This window comes from Crocuta crocuta, unplaced genomic scaffold, assembly GCF_008692635.1.
Source record: "Crocuta crocuta isolate KB4526 unplaced genomic scaffold, BGI_CrCroc_1.0 scaffold327, whole genome shotgun sequence".
In the NCBI taxonomy this organism is placed as follows: domain Eukaryota; kingdom Metazoa; phylum Chordata; class Mammalia; order Carnivora; family Hyaenidae; genus Crocuta; species Crocuta crocuta.
In genome coordinates this window covers 83,405-103,351 of record NW_027529176.1, presented here as the reverse complement: position 1 = coordinate 103,351, position 19,947 = coordinate 83,405, and the positions used below count along the sequence as shown (strand labels likewise).

Below are 19,947 nucleotides of genomic sequence, written 5' to 3'. Positions count from 1 at the left end.
TCTGTATGTAATAGATCTTGTGACTTTACTTCCTTTGTGTAAGTGTACTGAAACTGTGCCTTCAATCAAAAAAGACTCTGGGAGGGGCACCTGGGTGGCTCAGTCGGTTGAGCATCCAACTTCGGCTCGGGTCATGATCTCATGGTTCATGGGTTCGAGCCCCGCGTTGGACTCTGTGCTGACAGCTAGCTCAGAGCCTGGAGCCTGTTTCGGATTCTGTGTCTCCCTCTCTCTCTGACCTTCCTCTGCTCACACTGCCTCTCTCTCTTGAGAAATAAAAACATTAAAAAAAAAAAAAAGACTCTGGGGTTTCACTTTCCCAAAGTGGGAGCTTGGATGATGGTTACCTGCCAACCTGTATGGGTGGGTTGTGCTTCCTACCTCAGCAGGTCATAATCTGCACATTCTTAATACCCCAGCTCTGGCTTCCCAATAAAACCAGCTATTCTTGTTGTCACCCTCCCCCCTCCCCCCTTCTTCACTGATCGTTTTCTCATTTGCTTCAAGTTGTCACTCAAAGGACATTTTGGCAAGGCCTGCTCTGACAGCCCCCATTTAAAACAGAATCCATCAAAACACCCAGACCTTATTCCTGTTTTCCTTTCACCTCATAATAGTCATGACCCTCATTAGGCCATTTTTCTCTATCCACTGACCTCAAGGGCAGGGTTGTTTCTTGCTGTGTCCCTATAAATGGCATGTAGTAAGTATCCCGTAAGTATTCACAGGGGAGGGGGAGGGAGATGGAACCTAGGCTGGACAAAGGGGAATGTGAAGCCAGAAAGGATTGCCTGACAGTGAGAAAGCATGAGGGTTAACAGATGGAGGTCTCCATGGGGTGAAAAATGAGCAAGTGAGTTGAAGGATAACAGATCAAGGCTGTCCCCAAGACTGCAAATGTGGCAGTTTGTCATCTAGTGCATTGCCTTAGGAAATTGGGGCTGGAGGAGAGGGAGTGAGCAGTGATGGGCTACCCTGATGACCTCTGAGAGAGGGATAGGCAGTCCACTGTAGCCCAAGACCATGGAAACGACCTGTGCACCCTTGAACCAACTCACATACTTCCCTCTTCAAACCTCTCTCTCCTCATTTGCAACTGATGACTTTGCCTCTACTTTGAAAGCACAGAAGCCAAGCCCTTACCTTCCTACCTTAACTGCAAACCTGATTATATCTGTCCATTAATGCCTTTCCTCCTGGACAGTGCAGGAAGGGCTTCTCCAACCACCCATTCGAGGATACTCCAAGTTGAGACCTGCTGGCTGGCATCCAGGGGCCTTTCTCATGGCAGATGTGTTGCTTCTGGGACAACTCCCCCTGCTCACAGTAAAGGGCACAGCTCTGGGAAACTGAGAGGCCAATTCCCACCTACTGGGGGCACTCACAGGTCCTCTATAAATGGTGATGAGTGGGCTTGGGAGAAAACTGAACTTGGAAACTTGTGGGGAGAACAGGAGGGACATGAGGAGGGCAGGCCTCTGTGGGGCAAACAGCCAGGACCACAAGGCACAGAACTGGGAGGTTGGGAATCACCTGCATGTGTAATTGTGCCCCAGCCCTGAGTGGGACTGTAAGAAGAAAGCATGACCTCAGACTCAGGCACAAGGGCAAGGGAGCAGAAGGGTTCCTGCATCCAGTGACTGTATGGAAAGGTAAAAAAAAAAAGGTGGTAATGACTACACACCACTTCTGGGAAGGTTGACTGTAATCTGAACTGAAAAACTCTTGACCTGATTTATGTAAACAGAATATCAATTATAACCATAGACAAAGAACCCACTCTTTATGACTACCAAATACAAGAATTACTGTCGTTATTTTGAATCAAATGTCAGCTTACTTTTTTGGTTCTGTTTGATTATAGTAATAAACTCTATTCATGAGTATGTAGCTTCAATCATCTTTTTCCTCCTAATAAATGTGGCAGTCTGATAACAAAATGTACACACAAGGCAAACAAGAAACAAGAGATCACACGAGGCAGGAGTGATGACAGGAGAAGGAGGGTCAGGGCTTTGTGGACAGTGGGATATAGGGTTATAGGGCAGCAAGTGAGCCTGGCTTCAAGTCTGGGAAATGGGTGAGGCTGGGACGTGGCCAGAGGAGTCGGGAATGGAGCTCTGTTTCACTCCCTAGCATGGATCAGCTGATGTTTGACCAACTTGGACCGCTGGCTGAAGGCTTTCCCACAAGCAGAGCAGTCGTAAGGTTTCACACCGGTGTGGATCCTCTGGTGCTGGATAAGGACCGAACGTTGACTGAAGGCTTTCCCACACTCACTGCACTTATATGGCCTTTCACCAGTGTGGATTATCTGATGTTGAATAAGGTGTGAACTCTGGCTGAAGCCCTTACCACATTCGACACATGTGTATGGCTTCTCTCCAGTGTGAACTTTCTGGTGGTGAATAAGGTTTGAGCTTCGGTTGAAGGCTTTACCACACTGGTTACATTCATGGGGTTTCAATCCATTATGGATTCTCTGATGCTGAATGAGAGTTGAACTCTGGCTGAAGGTTTTTCCACATTCGGTACATTCATAGGGTTTCTCCCCAGTGTGAACACGCTGGTGAAGGATAAGGTTTGAGCTCCGACCAAATGTTTTTCCACATTCCCGACACTCATAGGGCTTGTCACCCGTGTGCACACCCTGATGCTGAATGAGGGCTGAGCTGTGGCTGAAGGCCTTGCCACAGATGCTACATTCATATGGTTTCTCTCCTGTGTGGATTATTTGGTGCTTTCTGAGCACTGAGCTGTAGCTAAAGGCTTTTCCACACACATTACACACATGAGGTTTTTCTCCAGTGTGAATTCTTCGATGCTGAATGAGGCTTGAACTCTGACTGAAGGCCTTCCCGCAGTCACTGCACTTATAGGGTTTCTCTCCAGTGTGAACCCTGTGATGCTTAATGAGGTTGGAGACCCGGCTGAATGGTTTGCCACACTCATTACACTCATAAGGTCTCTCTCCAGTGTGAACTCTCTGATGCTTTCTTAGGTGTGAGCTCTGGCTGAATGCTTTCCCACACTCATTACACTGGAAAGGTTTCTCACCTGTATGGATCCTGTGGTGTTTAATGAGATTTGAGCTCCGCCTAAAGGCCTTCCCACATTCGTTGCACACATACGGCTTCTCCCCAGAATGAATTCTTTGATGTTGGATGAGGTTTGAGCTTCGCCTAAATGCCTTCCCACATTCACTGCATTCATAGGGCTTCTCACTCATGTGAGACTTCTGGTGCTTTTTAAGGCTTGAGTTCTGGCTGAAAGCTTTTCCACATTCATTGCATACATAAGGCTTCTCACTGCTGTGGTTAATCTGATGCCTAATGAGGTTTGACTGCACACTGAAGGTTTTCCTGCACTCACTGCATTGATAGGGCTTTTCACTCACATGAGACCTCTGATGACTTTTAAGAAATGAGCTCTGACTGAAGGATTTTCCACATTCATTGCATATGAAGGACTTTTGTCTAGTATGGATTATCTGATGCTGAATAAGATCAGGGTTTCCTCTGAAGGTTTGCCCACAATCATTACATATGAGTGGGCTTTCAGCTATGTGAAGCCCTTCATGGGTAGTTAACTCTGCATTGTGTTGGAAGCTGTGGCCACACATGTCATACATATGTGGCCTCTCTTCTGTAGGAATTCCCTGAGACGCCACTGGGTTTGGGTTCAGACTGAAGCTTCTCACAAAGTCATCACAGCCCAGCTCCTTCTCTAAGGTGCTGCTAAGGAGCACTTCCACCGGTGTGAAGCCCTGCTCCTGGTAGTGGGAGTGTACCCGTCTCTCACTGTCAGGGGCTCCCCAATCTCTCTCCAGTACATCATCACAGAGTTCTCTAAGCTCAGAAACCTGGGAAAAATCACTGGTATAGTTTTCTGATACTTCTGCCTGTGATTCCAAATCCTCGGAAACTTCTCTCTTCTGAAGAGACTCCTTGTCCTTAGTCCTGGTGTCCCAATCTGAAATAACAAATGTCACTTTGAAGGAAACAGGAAAATACAGATGACACATCTGGGAATGTGGGACCCACTAGGGGTGGCAGTCCTAGATCTCTCAAGGGAGCCAGGGAGGGGGCTGGGATGGCTATGAGGAGACCAGGCTGCAGGGCCTTCAACCTACAAGACTGACCCTGACTCCCCTGACCCATATCTCAGGAAATCACCTACTGGTTCAGGCCAAAATCCTAGGTGCCCCTCACCTGCCTTACCTCTCTCCCACAGCAGGTCATCAGCAAGTCTTGTCAGTCCCTCAAATGCAGGCACTCATCATTCCCATCATTACATGCCTTATGCTATACTGTTAAACATTCTACCCTTTTTTTTCTTTCCCACAATACTTCTTGGGCCAGTATTTGTTTCCTTAGCACCAACTAATGCCATATAGGCTTTGCTTCAGGAGTCACCGGTACAGAGAGGTAAGCTCTCTGCTGGCAGGTGCAGAGGGACTTGTTCCCTTCAGAGAAGAAGGGTGGTTCTGTTTGCATAGTAGGCTGAGAAATGCAGCGGGGATTTGCCTAAAATATCAGATTCTGTCCTGTTCAACAGAGAGGTCTTCAGAGACTGAGCCCTGTCCTACCAAAGCAACCCTTACCCCCTAAAAACTATAATTCTAAGTGGTGTTAGCTGGACAATTTTGTGTCCTGGTACAATGTTTTAAGCTGCTGTGTCCACCTTTCTGAAGGCAGAAATGTGCACAAGGTTCCTCGCCACACGAGAAAGGCTCTGCCTGGGTGGCTCAGTTGGTTAAGCATCCGACTCTTGACTTCAGCCCAGGTAATGATCTCACAGTTCATGAGTTCGAGCCCTGCATCAGGCTTTGTGCTGACAGCTTGGAGCCTGCTCAGGATTCTCTCTCCCCACAACCCCAGATTCTCTCTGCCACTCTGTCACTTGCTCTCTCTCAAAATAAAGAAACATTAAGGGAAAAAATGGTTCTGGCACCTCTCCCTCTTCTCCCTTCACACCTGAAGTAACAAGGAAACCTTCACTCCCCTGGATCTCTCACTCAAAGATCTTAAGTCTCTGTCTCATTCAAATGAAGATGCCCAGACCACTCTGTTGCAATTTTTCCTGCCTGGATGTGTAGTAGTTTACCTGCCCTCCCACCTTCCCCTCCTGCCCAGGAGTTATGTAACTTATGTACTAGTTACATAAGAGCAAAAGTTATGTAACTTATGTACTAATTACATAAGAGCACTTCAATATCCTCCCAGACCCTTCCTGCATTCATCCTCACCTCTGCTCTTGTTCCCTTGTGCTTGACCCCACTTGGAACTTTCTCCCCAGATAGTCCTCATGCTCCTTCCTTTACTCCTGCCTGGTCTCTGCTCAAACACACCTCACTGGACAGATCTTTGACCATTGCCCCTTTCTGCTGTTTCCTGTACAGCCCTGATTGCTCCCTGACTAGGCTCTATGTCCTGGGACTGGAACAACTCTTTTGTCTAGCCACAGTCAGTTGTACCGAGTATGTGGGTGAAGAACACCCCCACCCTGCTTCCTTGTGCTCATTGCCCTCTGACCTGCCCCTCAGTTCAGGCTGACACTGCCTTTCCCCACCTGCAAGTTCTAGAATCTAACACAACAGCATTGTGTCCTTGCCTCATCTGGATGCTTCTGTTCCCTCTGGAGCCACCAGAGTGATCTCAATGCAGATTTGGCCTGGCCACACAATCACCTTGTCTGCCCACCATACCCACATATCTGGTAGTGACAGTTCATGCTCCAGAAACACTGTGTAGTGGCATTCCCAGCTGGAAGCCCCTACATACTCCTTGACCCTTGCATGGAATCTGTCCCAGACTCTCTCCTACGGAACTCAGCAACATGGCTGGCACAATACATGGGTGCCGTGCTTTACCCTTCTACTGACCCTCAGAAAGACCCTTCATCACATGCTGCACACAGGCTGACTATGTTCTTCCATGAGCCTCAGGGCCCCTCAGGTCAAGAGCCCTGGCTCTGGGGTGTTTAGGAAATGCCCCTATGATGATGGGCCCCTGGGAGTAATGGGAGGAGGGCTCAGTGAGGACTGCAGGGACAGACAGAGAGGCTGCTATGGGAAACAAAGGTCTGGACAGAATGGCCTAAGGCTCGCTATCCCCCCAGTGACTGACCTAGGGAGCCTCCCACCCTCCTCTGGCTGTATGTGGAGGGACCAGAAGGGGACGACATACAGGAGTCAATGAACCTTTTTCATAAATGGTTGGAGGGTACCCATTTTAGGCTTTGTGGCTGTATGGTCCTGGTCATATGGTCTGCTGTGTTACAACCCTGAAAAGAACCTCAAAACCATTATTTGCTTGCAGGCCATTAAAAACAAAACAAGGGGCGCCTGGGTGGCTTAGTCGGTTAAGCGTCTGACTTTCGCTTAGGTCATGATCTCGCGGTTCGTGGGTTCGGGCCCCGCGTCGGGCTCTGTGCTGACTGCCGGCTCAGAGCCTGGAGCCTGTTTCAATCTGTGACTCCCTCTCTCTCTGACCCTCCCCTGCTCACGCTGTCTCTCTCTCTCTCTCCTAGAAATAAATAAAACATTAAAAAAATATATTTAAAAATAAATAAATAAATAAAAACAAAACAAAACTGCACCACTGGCTAGCTGGACCTGGCCTGTGGGGTCATAGTTTGTTGACACTAAGATCACTGATGTGGCTCAGGAGATGGTGGCCATGAGGACTGGTTTTCAGGCCCAAGGCATTGTTGACCTGGAAGTCTTTTCTTGGGACAAGAGATAAATCTGGGTCCTATGGGTGAGGATGGTGAGATGTTACTTCGGATAGTAAATCTAACTTAATTTTTCTCTGCAACTTAAGAACTGTTGAAAACGATGATAGAAGTTCCTCTTTTGAAAGGAAATATAAAATAAAAAATGGAGTTTCCCTTAAGAAAATCTCTCTCTCTGTCTGTCTCTTTCTGAGAGAAACAGAAATAGAATAAAAGTTGGGTTTAAGGGCAAAGAAAGAGATTTGAAGCCAAATGCAGCTGTTTGCACTGATCTCCCATGACTGATCTCCACTAGAGAAAAGGGTGAGGATTCTGAGCACTTCTAGAACACAAGAAACTTGTTAGTATTTCCTGAAAGAAAACACTCTTTAAAGATCTTTATGATAGGTGGCTTTCAGGTTTGTGTAAACCAGCTTAGGTAAGTACCCAAGTCAAAGCCATGCTCATGTGACTACCACACATGCCTGTGGTGCACTGGCTGCTGGTGGTGGCACAGCAGTGACCTCACCTAGCACCTCACCCACACCTACCATATAGATTCCAAGTGGCATCACATACTCAGGTTAGGGCTCCACTAATCTTCCATCTCCTGGCAGCTTTTCATTTCACTTTACTTCATTTATTGAGGTGAAATTTACAAAAATTAAATTGTTTTAAATGAACATTTCAGTGGCACTTAGTACACTTACAATGTTGTGCAATCACCACCTCCATCACCAACCACTTCCATCACTCCAAAGTAAAGCCTCTTACTCATTACAGTTTATCTTATGTCCCCTCCCAACTCCTAGCAACCATAAATCTGCATTTTGTCTCTATGCGTTTATCAATTCCTGATATATCATATGAATGGAATCCTAACACATGTAACTTTTTATGTCTGGATTCTTTCAGTTAGTCTAATATTTTCTGGAAGTTCATCCACACAGTAGCATGTAGCAGTGCTTCATTTGTTTTTTTGTTTTTGTTTTTTGGTTTTTTTGGCTGAATAATATTCCATTGTATGGATATACTACATTTTGCTTATCCATTCATCCATTGATGGACATGAGGACTGTTTGCTTCTTCGGACTATTGTGAATAGTGCCTGAATGAATATGATGTACATGTGTTTGAGTACCTGTCTTCAATTCTTTGGGTATGTATCTAGCATTTCTGGGTCATATGATAATACTTTAAACTTTTGAGCAACTGCCAAATTTTATTCCGTAGTGGCTGCACCACTTTACGCTCCTACTGGCAAAGTATTATAGTTCCAATTTCTCTGCACCCTGGAAAACACTTGTTACATATTTAATTATTAAAACAACCCTAGTGGGTATGAAGTGGTAATCTTGCTGTGGTTTTGATTTGCATTTCTTAAGTGACTGAATAAATTTGAGCATCTTTTCATGTGCCTGTTGGCCATTTGCATGTTTTCTTTTGAGAAGTGTTTATTCAAGTTCTTTGCCCATTTTAAAATTGGGCTGTCAATTTTATTGAGTTGTAAGAATTTTTTTAATACCATTTTAGAACTTTATTGTTTTTAAAATGTTTATTCAGAGAGAGAGAGACCGAGAGCCAGCCAGCCAGACAAGACAGAGAGGAGAGACTGAGAATCCCAAGTAGGCTCCATGCCATCAGCACCGAGCCCAACGTGGGGCTCAATGTCAGAAATCATGAGATCATGACCTGAACCAAAATCAAGACTCAGATGCTTAACTGACTGAGCCACCCAGCCACCCTGAGTTGTAGTTCTTTATATATTCTGGGTACTAGACGCTTACCAGAAATACAATTTGCAAAGAATTTCCTCCTGTTCTGTAGGATGTCGTGTTACTTTCTTGATAATGTCCTTTGTTTGTTTGTTTTTACTTTAGAGAGAGAGGGTGCATGAGTGGGGGAGACAGGAAGATAGAGAATCTTAAGCAAGCCCCATGCTGATCCCATGACCCTGGGATCATGGCCTGATCTGAAATTAAGAGTCAGATGCTCAATCGACTGAGTCACCCTGGCCCCCCAATAATGTCCTTTGATACCCAAAAGTTTTTAATTGTGATAAAGTCCAACTTACCCACCTTTTTTTCTCACTGCTCATGCTTTGGGGTCATATTTAAGAGTCTATTGCTAAATCCAAGGTTATGAAAATCTACACCTGTTTTCTTCTAAGAGTCTTATGACTTTAGTACTTCTATTTAGGTCGTTGGGCCATTTTAAGTCAATTTTTGTATATGGTATAAAGTAGGGGTCCCAGTTTATTGTTTTGCATGTGGATATCCACTTATCCCAGCATCATTTGTTGAAGTGTTCTCTTTTCTCACTGAATGGTCTTGGTATCCATGTTGAAAATCAATTTGCCACAGATGTCTAGGTTTATTTCTAGACTCTCCGTTCTATTCCATTGATCTGTACGTCTAGCCTTATGTCAATACCAAATTGTTTTGATTAGTGCAGGTTTGTAGTAATTTTTGAAACTAGTTAAGTACGAGTTCTCTCACTTTGTTCTCCCTTCTCAAGTTTTTTTTTTTTTAATGTTTTTTATTTCTAGGAGAGAGAGAGAGAGAGAGAGAGAGAGAGAGACAGCATGAGCAGGGGAGGGTCAGAGAGAGAGGGAGTCACAGACTCTGAAACAGGCTCCAGGCTCTGAGCTGGCAGTCAGCACAGAGCCCGACGCGGGGCTCGAACCCACGAACCGCGAGATCATGACCTAAGCAAAAGTCGGACGCTTAACCGACTAAGCCACCCAGGCGCCCCGAGCTTTTTTTTGACTGTATACAGCCTTTTGTAATTCTACCTGAATTTGAGGACTATTCAATTACTGCAAAAAAGGCATTGGAATTTTGATAGGGTTTGTACTGAATTTGTAGATTGTTCTGGATAGCATGTACATTTTAACACTATGAAGTCCAATTCATGGACTTGATGTCTCTCTAATTATTATCTGTTAACTTCTTTTATCAAGGCTTTGTAATTCTCAACACACAAGTCTTTCACTTCCTTGGTTAAATTTATTTGTAGGTATTGGTTTTTGTTTGATGCTGTTTAAATGATGCTAGCTGTGGGTTCTTCATGAATGCCCTTTAACATGTTGAGGAGGTTCCCCTGTATTGAGTTTTCTTTTTTTTTTTTTTAATCACAAAGGGTGTTTGATTTTGTCAAATACTTTTTCTGCATCTACTGAGATGATTACTTTTTCTCCTTCATTCTATTAATGTGGTGACATTGGTTTTGTTATGTTAAACTACCTTTAAATTTTTTTTTTAAATGTTCATTTATTTATTTTTGAGAGAGAGAGAGAGCAGGGGAGGTGTAGAGAGAGAGGGTGAGAATCCCAAGCAGGCTTTGTGCTGTGAGCGTGGAGCCTTGCACAGGGCTCAATTCCACAAACCACTGAGATCTTGACCTAAGCCAAAATCAGGAGTTAGATGCTTGGGGCGCCTGGGTGGCTTAGTCAGTTAAGCGTCCGACTTTCACTTAGGTCATGATCTCGCAGTTCATGGGTTCGAGCCCCGCGTCGGGCTCTGTGCTGACTGCCAGCTCAGAGCCTGGAGCCTATTTCAGAGTATCTCCCTCTCTCTCTGACCCTCCCTTGTTCACGCTGTCTCTCTCTCTCTTCTAGAAATAAATAAAAATATTAAAAAAAAAAAAAAAGAGATGCTTAACTGACTGAGCCACCCAGGTGCCCCATGTTAAACTACCTTTGTATTTCGGGGTTACATTCCACTTGGTCATGGGGTATAATACTTTATTCTTGAGTCACTTTGGTAATTTTTTTGTTTTTGTTTTCAGGAATTTCTTTCATCTAGGTTATATAATTTATTGGTGTACAACTGTTAACAGTCTTCTCTTATACTCCTGTTTTATAAGATTGGTAATAATGTCAATTTCGGAATTTTTAAATGTTTGTATCAGAGGTTTGTCTATTTTAATCTTTTTAAAAAACCCAACTTTTGATTTTGTTGAATCTCTACGGTTTTCTACTTTCTATTTCATTTATTTCTCCTCTAATGTTTATTATTTCCTTCTTTATGTTAGTGGATTTAGTTTGCTTTTTNACTGCTATAAATTTCCCCTTTGGCACCACTTTCCTTGTATACCATAAGTTTTCATTTGTCTGCAGGTGTTTTCTAATTTCCTTTGATTTCTTCTTTGACCCACTGGTTACGAGTATGTTGTTTTATTTCTACAGATTTGTAAATTTTCCAATTTTCCTGCTGTTATTGACTGGAGAGAATACTTTACATGACTTCAACTGTTTTCAATTTATTGAAATTTATTTTGTGGCCTTACATATATGATCTATGTTGGAGAATGTCACTTAAGAAGAACATGTGCTCCTTTGGATGGTGTGTATATACATGTCTATTAGGTCTAATTGGTTTACTGTGTTGTTCAAGTTCTATTTCATTACTGACCTTGTGTCTAGATGTTCTATCCATTTTTGGAAATGAGGTACTAAAGTCTCCAACTCTTATGTAGAACTATCTATTTCTCACTTCAAATGTACGTTTGCTTCATATATTTGGGGGTTCTCTGTATGCATGCAGAAATTTGTAACATATCCTCTTGATGAATTCTTTTTTAATTTTTTTTTAAATGTTTTATTTATTTCTAGGAGAGAGAGAGAGACAGCGTGAACAGGGGAGGGTCAGAGAGAGAGGGAGTCACAGACTGAAACAGGCTCCAGGCTCTGAGCCGGCAGTCAGCACAGAGCCCGATGCGGGGCCCGAACCCACGAACCCCGAGATCATGACCTAAGGGAAAGTCGGACGCTTAACCGACTAAGCCACCCAGGCACCCCGATGAATTGATTCTTTTATCCAAACGTAATATCCTTCTTTTCTCTCACAGTTTTTAACTTAGTTTATTTTGTGTGGTATTATAGTATAGCTCTCTTTTGGTTACTATTTATTTGTACATAGTATCTTTTTTTCACCTTTCCCATTAAACTTCTTTGTGTGTTTGGATCTAAAGTATGCCTCTTGTAGACAGTATACAGTTGGATTACGCTTTTTCATCCACTGTGTTAATATCAGCCTTTGGAGAGCTTATACCATTTATAATTAAGGTAATTATTGATAAGGAAGGATGTACTTCATTTTGCTATTTGTTTTTGGTATCTTGTTCCTTGTTTCCTCTATTATTGTCTTCTTTTGTTTTATTTTTGGTAGTGTACCATCTTAATTTTCTTCTTTCTTCCTTTTATGTATATTTTAGAGATATTTCCTTAGTGGTACAGTGGGGATTGTACAATGGGGACAATTAACATCCTAACATCCTAAAACAATGTTATGTGGTTCTCCCATCCCAGCTGGTTTAGTTTTTATTCCCTGAGCTTTACTGAAATATAATTGACATACATCATCGTATAAGTTTAAGGTGTACAATGTGATTATCTGTACACTGATACATGTACACTGTAAAATGATTACCATCATAAAGTTAGTTAACACATCTATCACTTTACACAATTATCTTTTTTTTTTTTTAAAGTAATCTCTACACCCAATGTGGGGCAAGCTTGAACTTAAGACTCCAAGATGAAGAGTCAAATGTTCTACTGACTGAGCCAGCCAGGAAACCCCTTTAATTGTGGTAAGAACTTTTAAGGTCTATTCTCCTAGCAATTTTCAAATAAAGAATACAGTTAATTATAGTCATCATGCTGTACATAAGATCCCCAGAATATAACCATCAAGTTTGAAGTGATATCAACTTAGCCACATCAGCATACAAAATCTCTGCTCTTCTACACTTCTGTTCCCTACTTTCATGTTGTCAGATATGTATCTTTACATGTTATGTGTTTAGTAACAAAGATTTATAATTATTTTTACAAATTTGTCTTTTAAATCATTTAGGAAATAAAAGTAGAGTTATAAACTAAAAAATATAATAATACTAGTTTTTTATAATTACCTATATAATTATGTTTACCAGAGATTTTTATTTGTTTATATGGCTTTTAGTCCCTACCCAGTGTCCCCTCATCTTAATCTGTAGGACCTCCTTTACCATTTCTTATAGGGCAGGTCTAATGGTAACAAACAGCTCATATCTGAAAATATCTGGGAATATCAATTAGAAGGGTAAGTTTGCCAGATATAGAATTCTTGGTTGACAGTTTTCTCTCTCTCTCAGCACTTTAAATAGGTCATCCCACTGCCTTCCAACCTCCATGGTCTCTGATGAGAAATTGGCTACTAATCTTATTCAGGATCCTTTATGGGAGATGGGTCACTTCATTTGTTGTTCTCAGGATTCTGTCTTTTGACAATATAATTATAGTGAGTCTTGGTGTGAATCTCCTAGAATTTATCCTAGTTGGAGTTTGTTAAACTTTTTGAATATACATATGTATGTATTTCATCAAATTTAAGACATTTGGGCCACTGGTTCTTCATATATTCTTTCTCTCTCTTTTCCATAATGTGTATGTTGGTTCGACTGATGGTATCCCATAGGTCTGTTAGGCCACGTTCACTTTTACGCAATCTTTATTCTTTCTGTTCCTCAGACTCAGTAATTTCAATGGCTCCACCTTCAGTTTGCTGATTCTTCAGGTTTGCTCAAATCTGCTGTTGAAACCCTCTAGTGAATTCATTTCAGTTACTGCACCTTTCAACTCTAGAATTTCTGTTCTGTTCCATTTTAGAATTATATAAATATATATTGTATATTTATAATTATGTAAATCTAGAACTTCTAGATGTTNATTTATGTGAGCACATTAAAAATAGTTGGTTTACAGTCTGTCAAGTATTGTGCTTTTTCAGGGACACTTTCTGACAATTAATTATTTTTCCTTTGAATGGGCTAGCAGTGTTTTCCTTTTTCTCTGTATTCTTTGAAATTTTTTTATAAAGAAAGCTAGACACTTGAATATTTATTGTGATAACCTGTAAATCAGTCTCTCCCTCCTTCAGGGTTTGCTGTTTCTGATTGTTGAAGGCTACAATTATCTGTTCATCTAGTGACTTTTCAAATGGCTACAATTATCTGTTCATCTAGTGACTTTTCAAACAAGTTTTGTAAACTAAAACAAGTCTGTCATGTATGGTCACTGAGCTCAGCCTCTGTTTCTTTAGCTTATGTTCAGCTAGTCTTTTGACAGAGATTTCCTTGAATGCTAACAGTAAAAGAAAAGTAATACAGGTCTCCCGGTCTTTGTGCTGGGGTACTATTTTAACACTATACATAACTATGTTAGATTTCTGTTTTTACTGAACTTAGAGATGATCCAGGGGTGAAGCTAGGATTCAGAAGTCTTTTCAGAGCACGTTTCCTGTTCTGGGCATGTATGTGGTTTTCTAAATTCCCTTATATACAAGGGTGCTTTTGAAAGTCCTCATTTCCCCCAGCTTTCCTTCCTAGGCTTGAAGTGGTTGACTGTACTGTTAAGCGATGTCCTAGGTGGTTGGAGGGCTTTAGTTCCCCTTAGAATGTTTTTGAACCCACTGGTTTTCTGCCCTGAGTAAGTTCTGAGTTAGGCAAAACAGAGACAAGCGCTTTGCATCAATATTTTATCCAACCCCATACAGGCTGGGACAAACAGAATAATTTCTGAATTGGTCTTCTCTGCTTCCTTTGGAGTCAGGGAACCATGATCCCGCACTGGGAACACAAGCTGCTCACTTCAGGACTACTACTGTGCCAGGGGTGTTTGGGGACATGAGCAAGTAAAAACACCACAAAGCTTTCCTATCATTTTTAAGTTGCCTTTTTCTTGATTTAGCATTCACTTGGTTGCTGTAAACCTGTTTTCTAGATTCCTCACAAAGTTGGTCCTGACAGTTTCTGCTTGTTTTTGTGGAGGACTGGATATTTGGAGCCACCTACTCCATCATTTTGTTCCACAGTAGTTTTTTTACGTTTTTAAATGTTTTGTTTGTTTATTTAGAGTGAGTGGGGGAGTTGTAGTGAAAGAGGAAGAGAGAATCCCAAGCAGGCTCCATGCTGTCAGCACAGAGCCTGACATGGAGCTCCATCCCATGAACCATGAGATCATTACCTGAGCCAAAACCAAGAGCAGACACTTAACCAACTAAGCCACCCTGGCACCCCCCACTACAGTGGCTTTTAAAACATGAGTTACTGAGGCGCCCGGGTGGCTCAGTTGGTTAAGCATTGAGTTTGGCTCAGGCCATGATCTTACAGTTCGTGAATTTGAGCTCCACGTCCGGCTCTGTGCTGACAGCTCAGAGTCTGGAGTCTGCTTCAGATTCTTTCTTAGTCTCCCTCTCTTCCCCTACCCTGCTCACACTGTCTCTCTCTCAAAAATAAAAACATTAAAAAAATTTAAAACATAAGTTACCATCCATCTGTTCTTTTTTAATGGAGCATTCTGCCTCTGCGTGGGGCAATCAGCAGGCCTGTCTCTCAGGGCTACTTCTACTTCTTGGTACCTCATCATGTCTCTCATCTCCTAACACTCTCTTGCTCCAATACACCCAGGACTGCCTTGTACCACCTGGGTTTGTTGGGGGAGGTCATTGAGAGGATGCGACCGCTGGTTGACTACTGAACTGGATCCAGGCAATTGGAGGCTCCTCATCCTCTCACTTGTCTTTAGATGTACATTCTGCTGGCCTTCCCTGCTCCCAGAAGCTGCCCCAAAGACAGAGCCTTGAGACAGTGATATGGTGCTAAGACCATCTGGATAGTATTTATGACTAAACCCAGTTAAGGCCACTATTATCAACTTTTAACATTTGGCAGGCAGGTGCTGGGATTTACTTGGATTGCAGCCACCCAAGACAAGCTTCTTAAATAAGTTTCCTTGCTTACTAAACTGCCACCTACCAACCTCGGTGGCCTGCTTTGTTATTCAGCCTCTCCTTCCCTGCCATGTACAGGGGCCAGTTTAAGTTATACCCAGGAAGTTCCCAAGGTTTGTCAACCAACACTGCCATTAGCCCAACCTTCCCTGGCCGTCTGTACATTGCCCAGGTGTCTTGAGAATAAACCATAGGTCCCATGTAGTTAAGAGTGTCTCTTGTAACATAGCCACCATCAGATCCCAGTAAGGAAAGTTAGCACTAGTAACCATTCTAATCACTGCTGAGAGGTTCAAGCTAGTTGAAGGCTCTTTGGAAAAGGACTCTCTAGTAGTGTTCTGAAGTGGATCAGGGTGGCTAGGCAGTGTGAATATAGCCAAAGGGAGCAGGTCCAAAGCCTGAATTAGGGCAGTACCCTGAATGCAGGCAATCAATACCAGCCTGGTAGTTGGGCTGGGAGGGCTCAGCTGGTGACCATCATATCACACTCTTCTATGTCAGGTGGGGAAAACACGGTGTCCTGCTCTGGCACCAAGACAGCCTGGGGAGGAAGTCAAATTTCGTTCTGATCTCTAGCCTTCGCCCTCAAGTCCATGAGGCACCCTATCCCTAATGATGATATGGTTGCCTTCTGGGGGTAAGCACAGGGTGACATGGATAAGGTGCCTTTAGAATGAGGGCACCAGTGCAGAACTTGCTCCCAGTACCTGGCTGCTGATGGTGAGAGGGGGTGGTTCCTGGCTCAGTGTAGTCACAGCAATGGGGATCACGGAGTGTAGATCCAGGGTGGGTCATGGCAGGAGCATCACTCACACATGCCTGGGCTGCAGGGATCCAAGGGGATGGTCCAGGAACTGAGGGCTCCATTTCTGCCTCTTCAGAGCGAGCTCTGAGGCTGGGCATGGCTGGGACCTGGAGACCAGCAAGGATACAGGTGAGTATGCAGTGGGCCTAGCTCCAGGGATCCATCCTCCCACCAGGTAGGGGTGTCTTTTTCTACTCCTACAGCCTGAGACCAGAGGAGGGCCTGCTGCTAGGTCTCAGGAAGGGGTAAGATGCTGACCCCAGGGAAAGGTGAGCATACAGTGTCCCATGAACACCCCTAGAAGGGGTTCTGCCATGATAGGAGAATAGCACCATAAAATCTGCACCCACTGTGGGCCCACCCCTCATTCCTGACACAATGTCCTGAAGGTAGACCATCAGATCCAATCATGGCAGAGGACCATGGTATCTGAATTGTGTCCTCCTGGCAGCATCCAAAATGGGTATCCCTGTCTTCCCACTGTACCAGTGGCTCCCTCCCAGGCTCCTCCTTATCTCCCTCTTCATGTTTGTATCCCAGGGTTTATTTTTGAACCTATATCAATTTCTCTGATTAAGGAAGACATAAACACCCTTATCTTGTGAAGATTCCCAAGTTTGGGCTCATTTCCAGCTCTAAATGCTTCTTTTGAGGAAATAAAATATTCCCAATCACACATGATAGGTCCAGGTTAGTGATTTCCCCGACTGCTCCCACTGCCCTGTCTCTTCAAATGTGTCATGCTCTGCTCAGTTGCCACTTGTTGCACCATGCTCTGCTCAGTGCCTGCTCATTTGTGGCAATACCTCTTGGCCCCTTATTCACACTGAGCCATTGATAGATTATAATGACCCCTCTGTCCTTCAGAGATTGAGAAGACAAATCAGGAAATGCTAGCAGAAGCCCACTGTGGACACTGCCTGCCTACTGGGCAATGTGTAGTATAAGCCCAGACAGTTGTTTTGTTTTGTTTTGTAACGCAAATGTCTGAATTAACCTTTGATTGCTGAGGCATCCACTGCAAAGAAGCATCAATTTCAAAGATGGTTATGGGAGAATAAATGCATTGCCAGCCACTGGACTAGATAAAAAGCCTGGCCACCTCCTTTTAGCAATCTTGGTTGATTCTGATAACTGGTCATTTGGGTCACTTGTCATTTTTCTCTTCTTGAACTTTAAATTTCCACTCTTATGTTTTAAATTCGCCAATAAAGAGTGAGTCCATGAAACTCTAGGTCTCCACCCTCAACTATAATAAAAGCAGAAGCTCAGGCCCATGCACCTCTCTCTTTCATTGCCTGCAAACTCACGGTGTGGCCCCAGGTGTGCTAATCTACAGGCCCTCGTTTTGAGTTTCCTGATGGTTTTTGTTGCAAATAAGAACCACAAGGTCCAACCAAATCATTAGTTTTTGACAGGCTGAGACTGGCAAGAAGCAGAGGCAGCAAGGAAGAAGCAGCACCCTGGGGCAGGCAGGCATTTAAACCAAGCCCAGGGAAGAGGGCCTAGGCAATGCCTAGTTAGAGAGGTAGGAAAAGATGAGGCAAAGCTGTGGACAGAGCTCAGAGGCAGGGTCACTGGTATAGAGACTATCGGGGCCCTTGGCTGCCTGAGTGGTGAAGCACCGGCCACGTTTCTATATTAGGACAGACAGAACTAACCTAACACTAGTGCTCAGAGGAATGGCACAGACAAGATTCAAATCAAGGAGAGCACTGACTCAAGCTGCTTGTCTATGCAGCAGCAGAACAGAGCAGATGTTGCTTCCATGAGGGGAAGGAACCTTCACTCTCCTTCTCCCAAGGAAGACTCAATCATTTGCAATATTCACTCAGTTCACTTTATTTTAAAGTTTATTTATTTTGGGGCACCTGGGTGGCTCAGTCAGTTGGGCATCCAACTTGGGCTCAGGTCATGATCTCACGGTTTGTGGGTTCAAACCCCACATTGGGCTCTGTGCTGACAGCTCAGAGCCTATTTCAGATTCTGTATCTCCCTCTCTCTCTGCCCCTCCCCTGCTCAAGCTCTGTGTCTCTCTCTGTCTCAAAAATAAACAGTAAAAAAAAATTTTTTTTAATAAATAGAGCTTATTTGTTTTGAGAAAGAGAGTTCGCATGCAGGAGGGGCAGACAGAGAGAGAGGGAGGGACAGAGAGAATTCTGAGCAGGCTCCACACTGTTAGCATGGAGCCTGATATGGTGCTTGAACTCATGGACCATGAGATCTTGACCTGAGCTGAAATCAAGAGTCAGATGCTTAACTGACTAAGCCATCCAGGCGTCCCAGTTCATTTTATTTTAAAATTCTTGAAGAGGTGCCTAGGTGGTACAGTCGGTTAAGCATCCTACTCTTGATCTAGGCTCAGGTTGTCACCTCACAGTTCCTGAGTTTGAGCCCCACACTGGGGTCTGCTCTGATGGTGCAGAGCCTGCTTGGGATTCTGTCTCTCCTCTCTAGCCTTCCCCTATTTTTCTTTCTCTTTTGCTTTCAAAATAAATAAACTTTAAAAAGTAAAATAAAATTCTTGAAATTATCATCACTGTCACAGTCATATGGCTCAAATATGGAAAGGCAAAAAAGAACTTAATGGTCAAACAGTCTCAGCCAGCCACTCAGTTTCCCTTCCCAGTTGTTACTCTACCCTTCCAGAATAGTCTATGCTCATTTTACATCTTGTTTTTTTCTCACCTCAGTATATGTGGGATCCTGCCCAGGAGGACATAAACCCAATTTACGGTAAACAGAATGTCCCTCAACACCTATGTCCACATCCCAATCTCTGGAGCCTGTGGATATGATACACTACACAGCAAAAGAGACTTTGCAGAGAGAATTATCTTGGTGGACCAAATCTAATTACATGAACCACTGTTGGCTCTGAGATGCAAGGTCTCTGTGCGAGGATTGGGGCCTCAAGAGTCAGGACAGTCAGCAAGGAAACAGGCACTTCAGTGCAATAACCTCAAAGGATTCGAATTTGCCAACAAGCCTGGAAGCAGATTCTCTCCGCTAAGAGCTCAACAGGGTGCTGGCAGAGGCCACTGGGAAAGACAAGCAGAAAGCAGCCCACGGCAGCACCCACAAGACGGGCTCGGCTCATCCCTAGGCCCCACTCGCGTGGGGGAGAATAAATCCCTCTCTCTCCTCACTGCTTCTTCGCCACCTGAAGAGTGAATCCATCACCCGAGGCCTCCAGACAGGACACCCGGCGCCAAGCGACAACCTCATTTCTCATGCAGCTCAGTACAGCTCTGACGTTCGCACCCAAGTCCAGAGGCCCCTCCTACACCCCAAACCCCACGCGCCAGACACCACTCACCGCACACCTGCCCCGTCGCCTAGGCCAGCCTCGCCACGCAGCCCTGCAGGGAGGCTCCGGGGCGGGTTAGGCTCGGCCGTCCTGGGCACCCGGTGGAGGGCGCCCCTCAGGCCCGCTCTGGGGAGGGNGAGGCCCCACCCCCGCCCAGGCCGGGCCGCCCCGCCCGCCCCTCTGCCCACAACGCCTAGTCTAGACAACCGGAGGCCGGCACCAACCGCTGGGGCAGCGGGATCACGCAGGAGCTCGGTCCAAAACGCGGGGGTTCACCTGAGGGAACTCCTCCGCTCCGGGGGGCCACTCCCGGCACCGCGCGACGGTGTCTGCGGAGGAGT

General features: G+C 44.3%; 1 protein-coding gene across 3 annotated transcripts; it reads right to left on the bottom strand.

Moving 5' to 3' along the window:
• Nucleotides 1-520: 520 nt before the first annotated feature.
• Nucleotides 521-19,947, bottom strand: ZNF16 (zinc finger protein 16). 3 transcript variants are annotated; one of them, XM_077758149.1, is made up of 3 exons: nt 19,831-19,947; nt 16,199-16,403; nt 521-3,972 (listed from the first exon to the last, which is right to left on the bottom strand). In XM_077758149.1, the coding sequence occupies exons 2-3, from the start codon at nt 16,392-16,394 to the stop codon at nt 2,126-2,128; spliced, it is 2,043 nt and encodes a 680-aa protein (XP_077614275.1). In that variant the 5' UTR covers nt 16,395-16,403; nt 19,831-19,947; the 3' UTR covers nt 521-2,125. The 3 variants fall into 3 exon arrangements, with proteins under 3 accessions (XP_077614275.1, XP_077614274.1, XP_077614277.1); XM_077758148.1 differs by lacking the exon at nt 19,831-19,947 and adding an exon at nt 19,616-19,738; XM_077758151.1 differs by lacking the exon at nt 19,831-19,947 and having other exon boundaries at nt 16,305-16,392.

Excerpts from the sequence above, each read along its gene's own strand:
- ZNF16 (XM_077758149.1), bottom strand. The coding sequence starts at position 16,394 with ATGCCCAGCCTCAGAGCTCGCTCTGAAGAGGCAGAAATGGAGCCCTCA. Across the intron at positions 3,973-16,198 it reads CTCTCACCATCAGCAGCCAG|ATTGGGACACCAGGACTAAG; the intron begins GTACTGGGAGCA and ends TTGTTATTTCAG.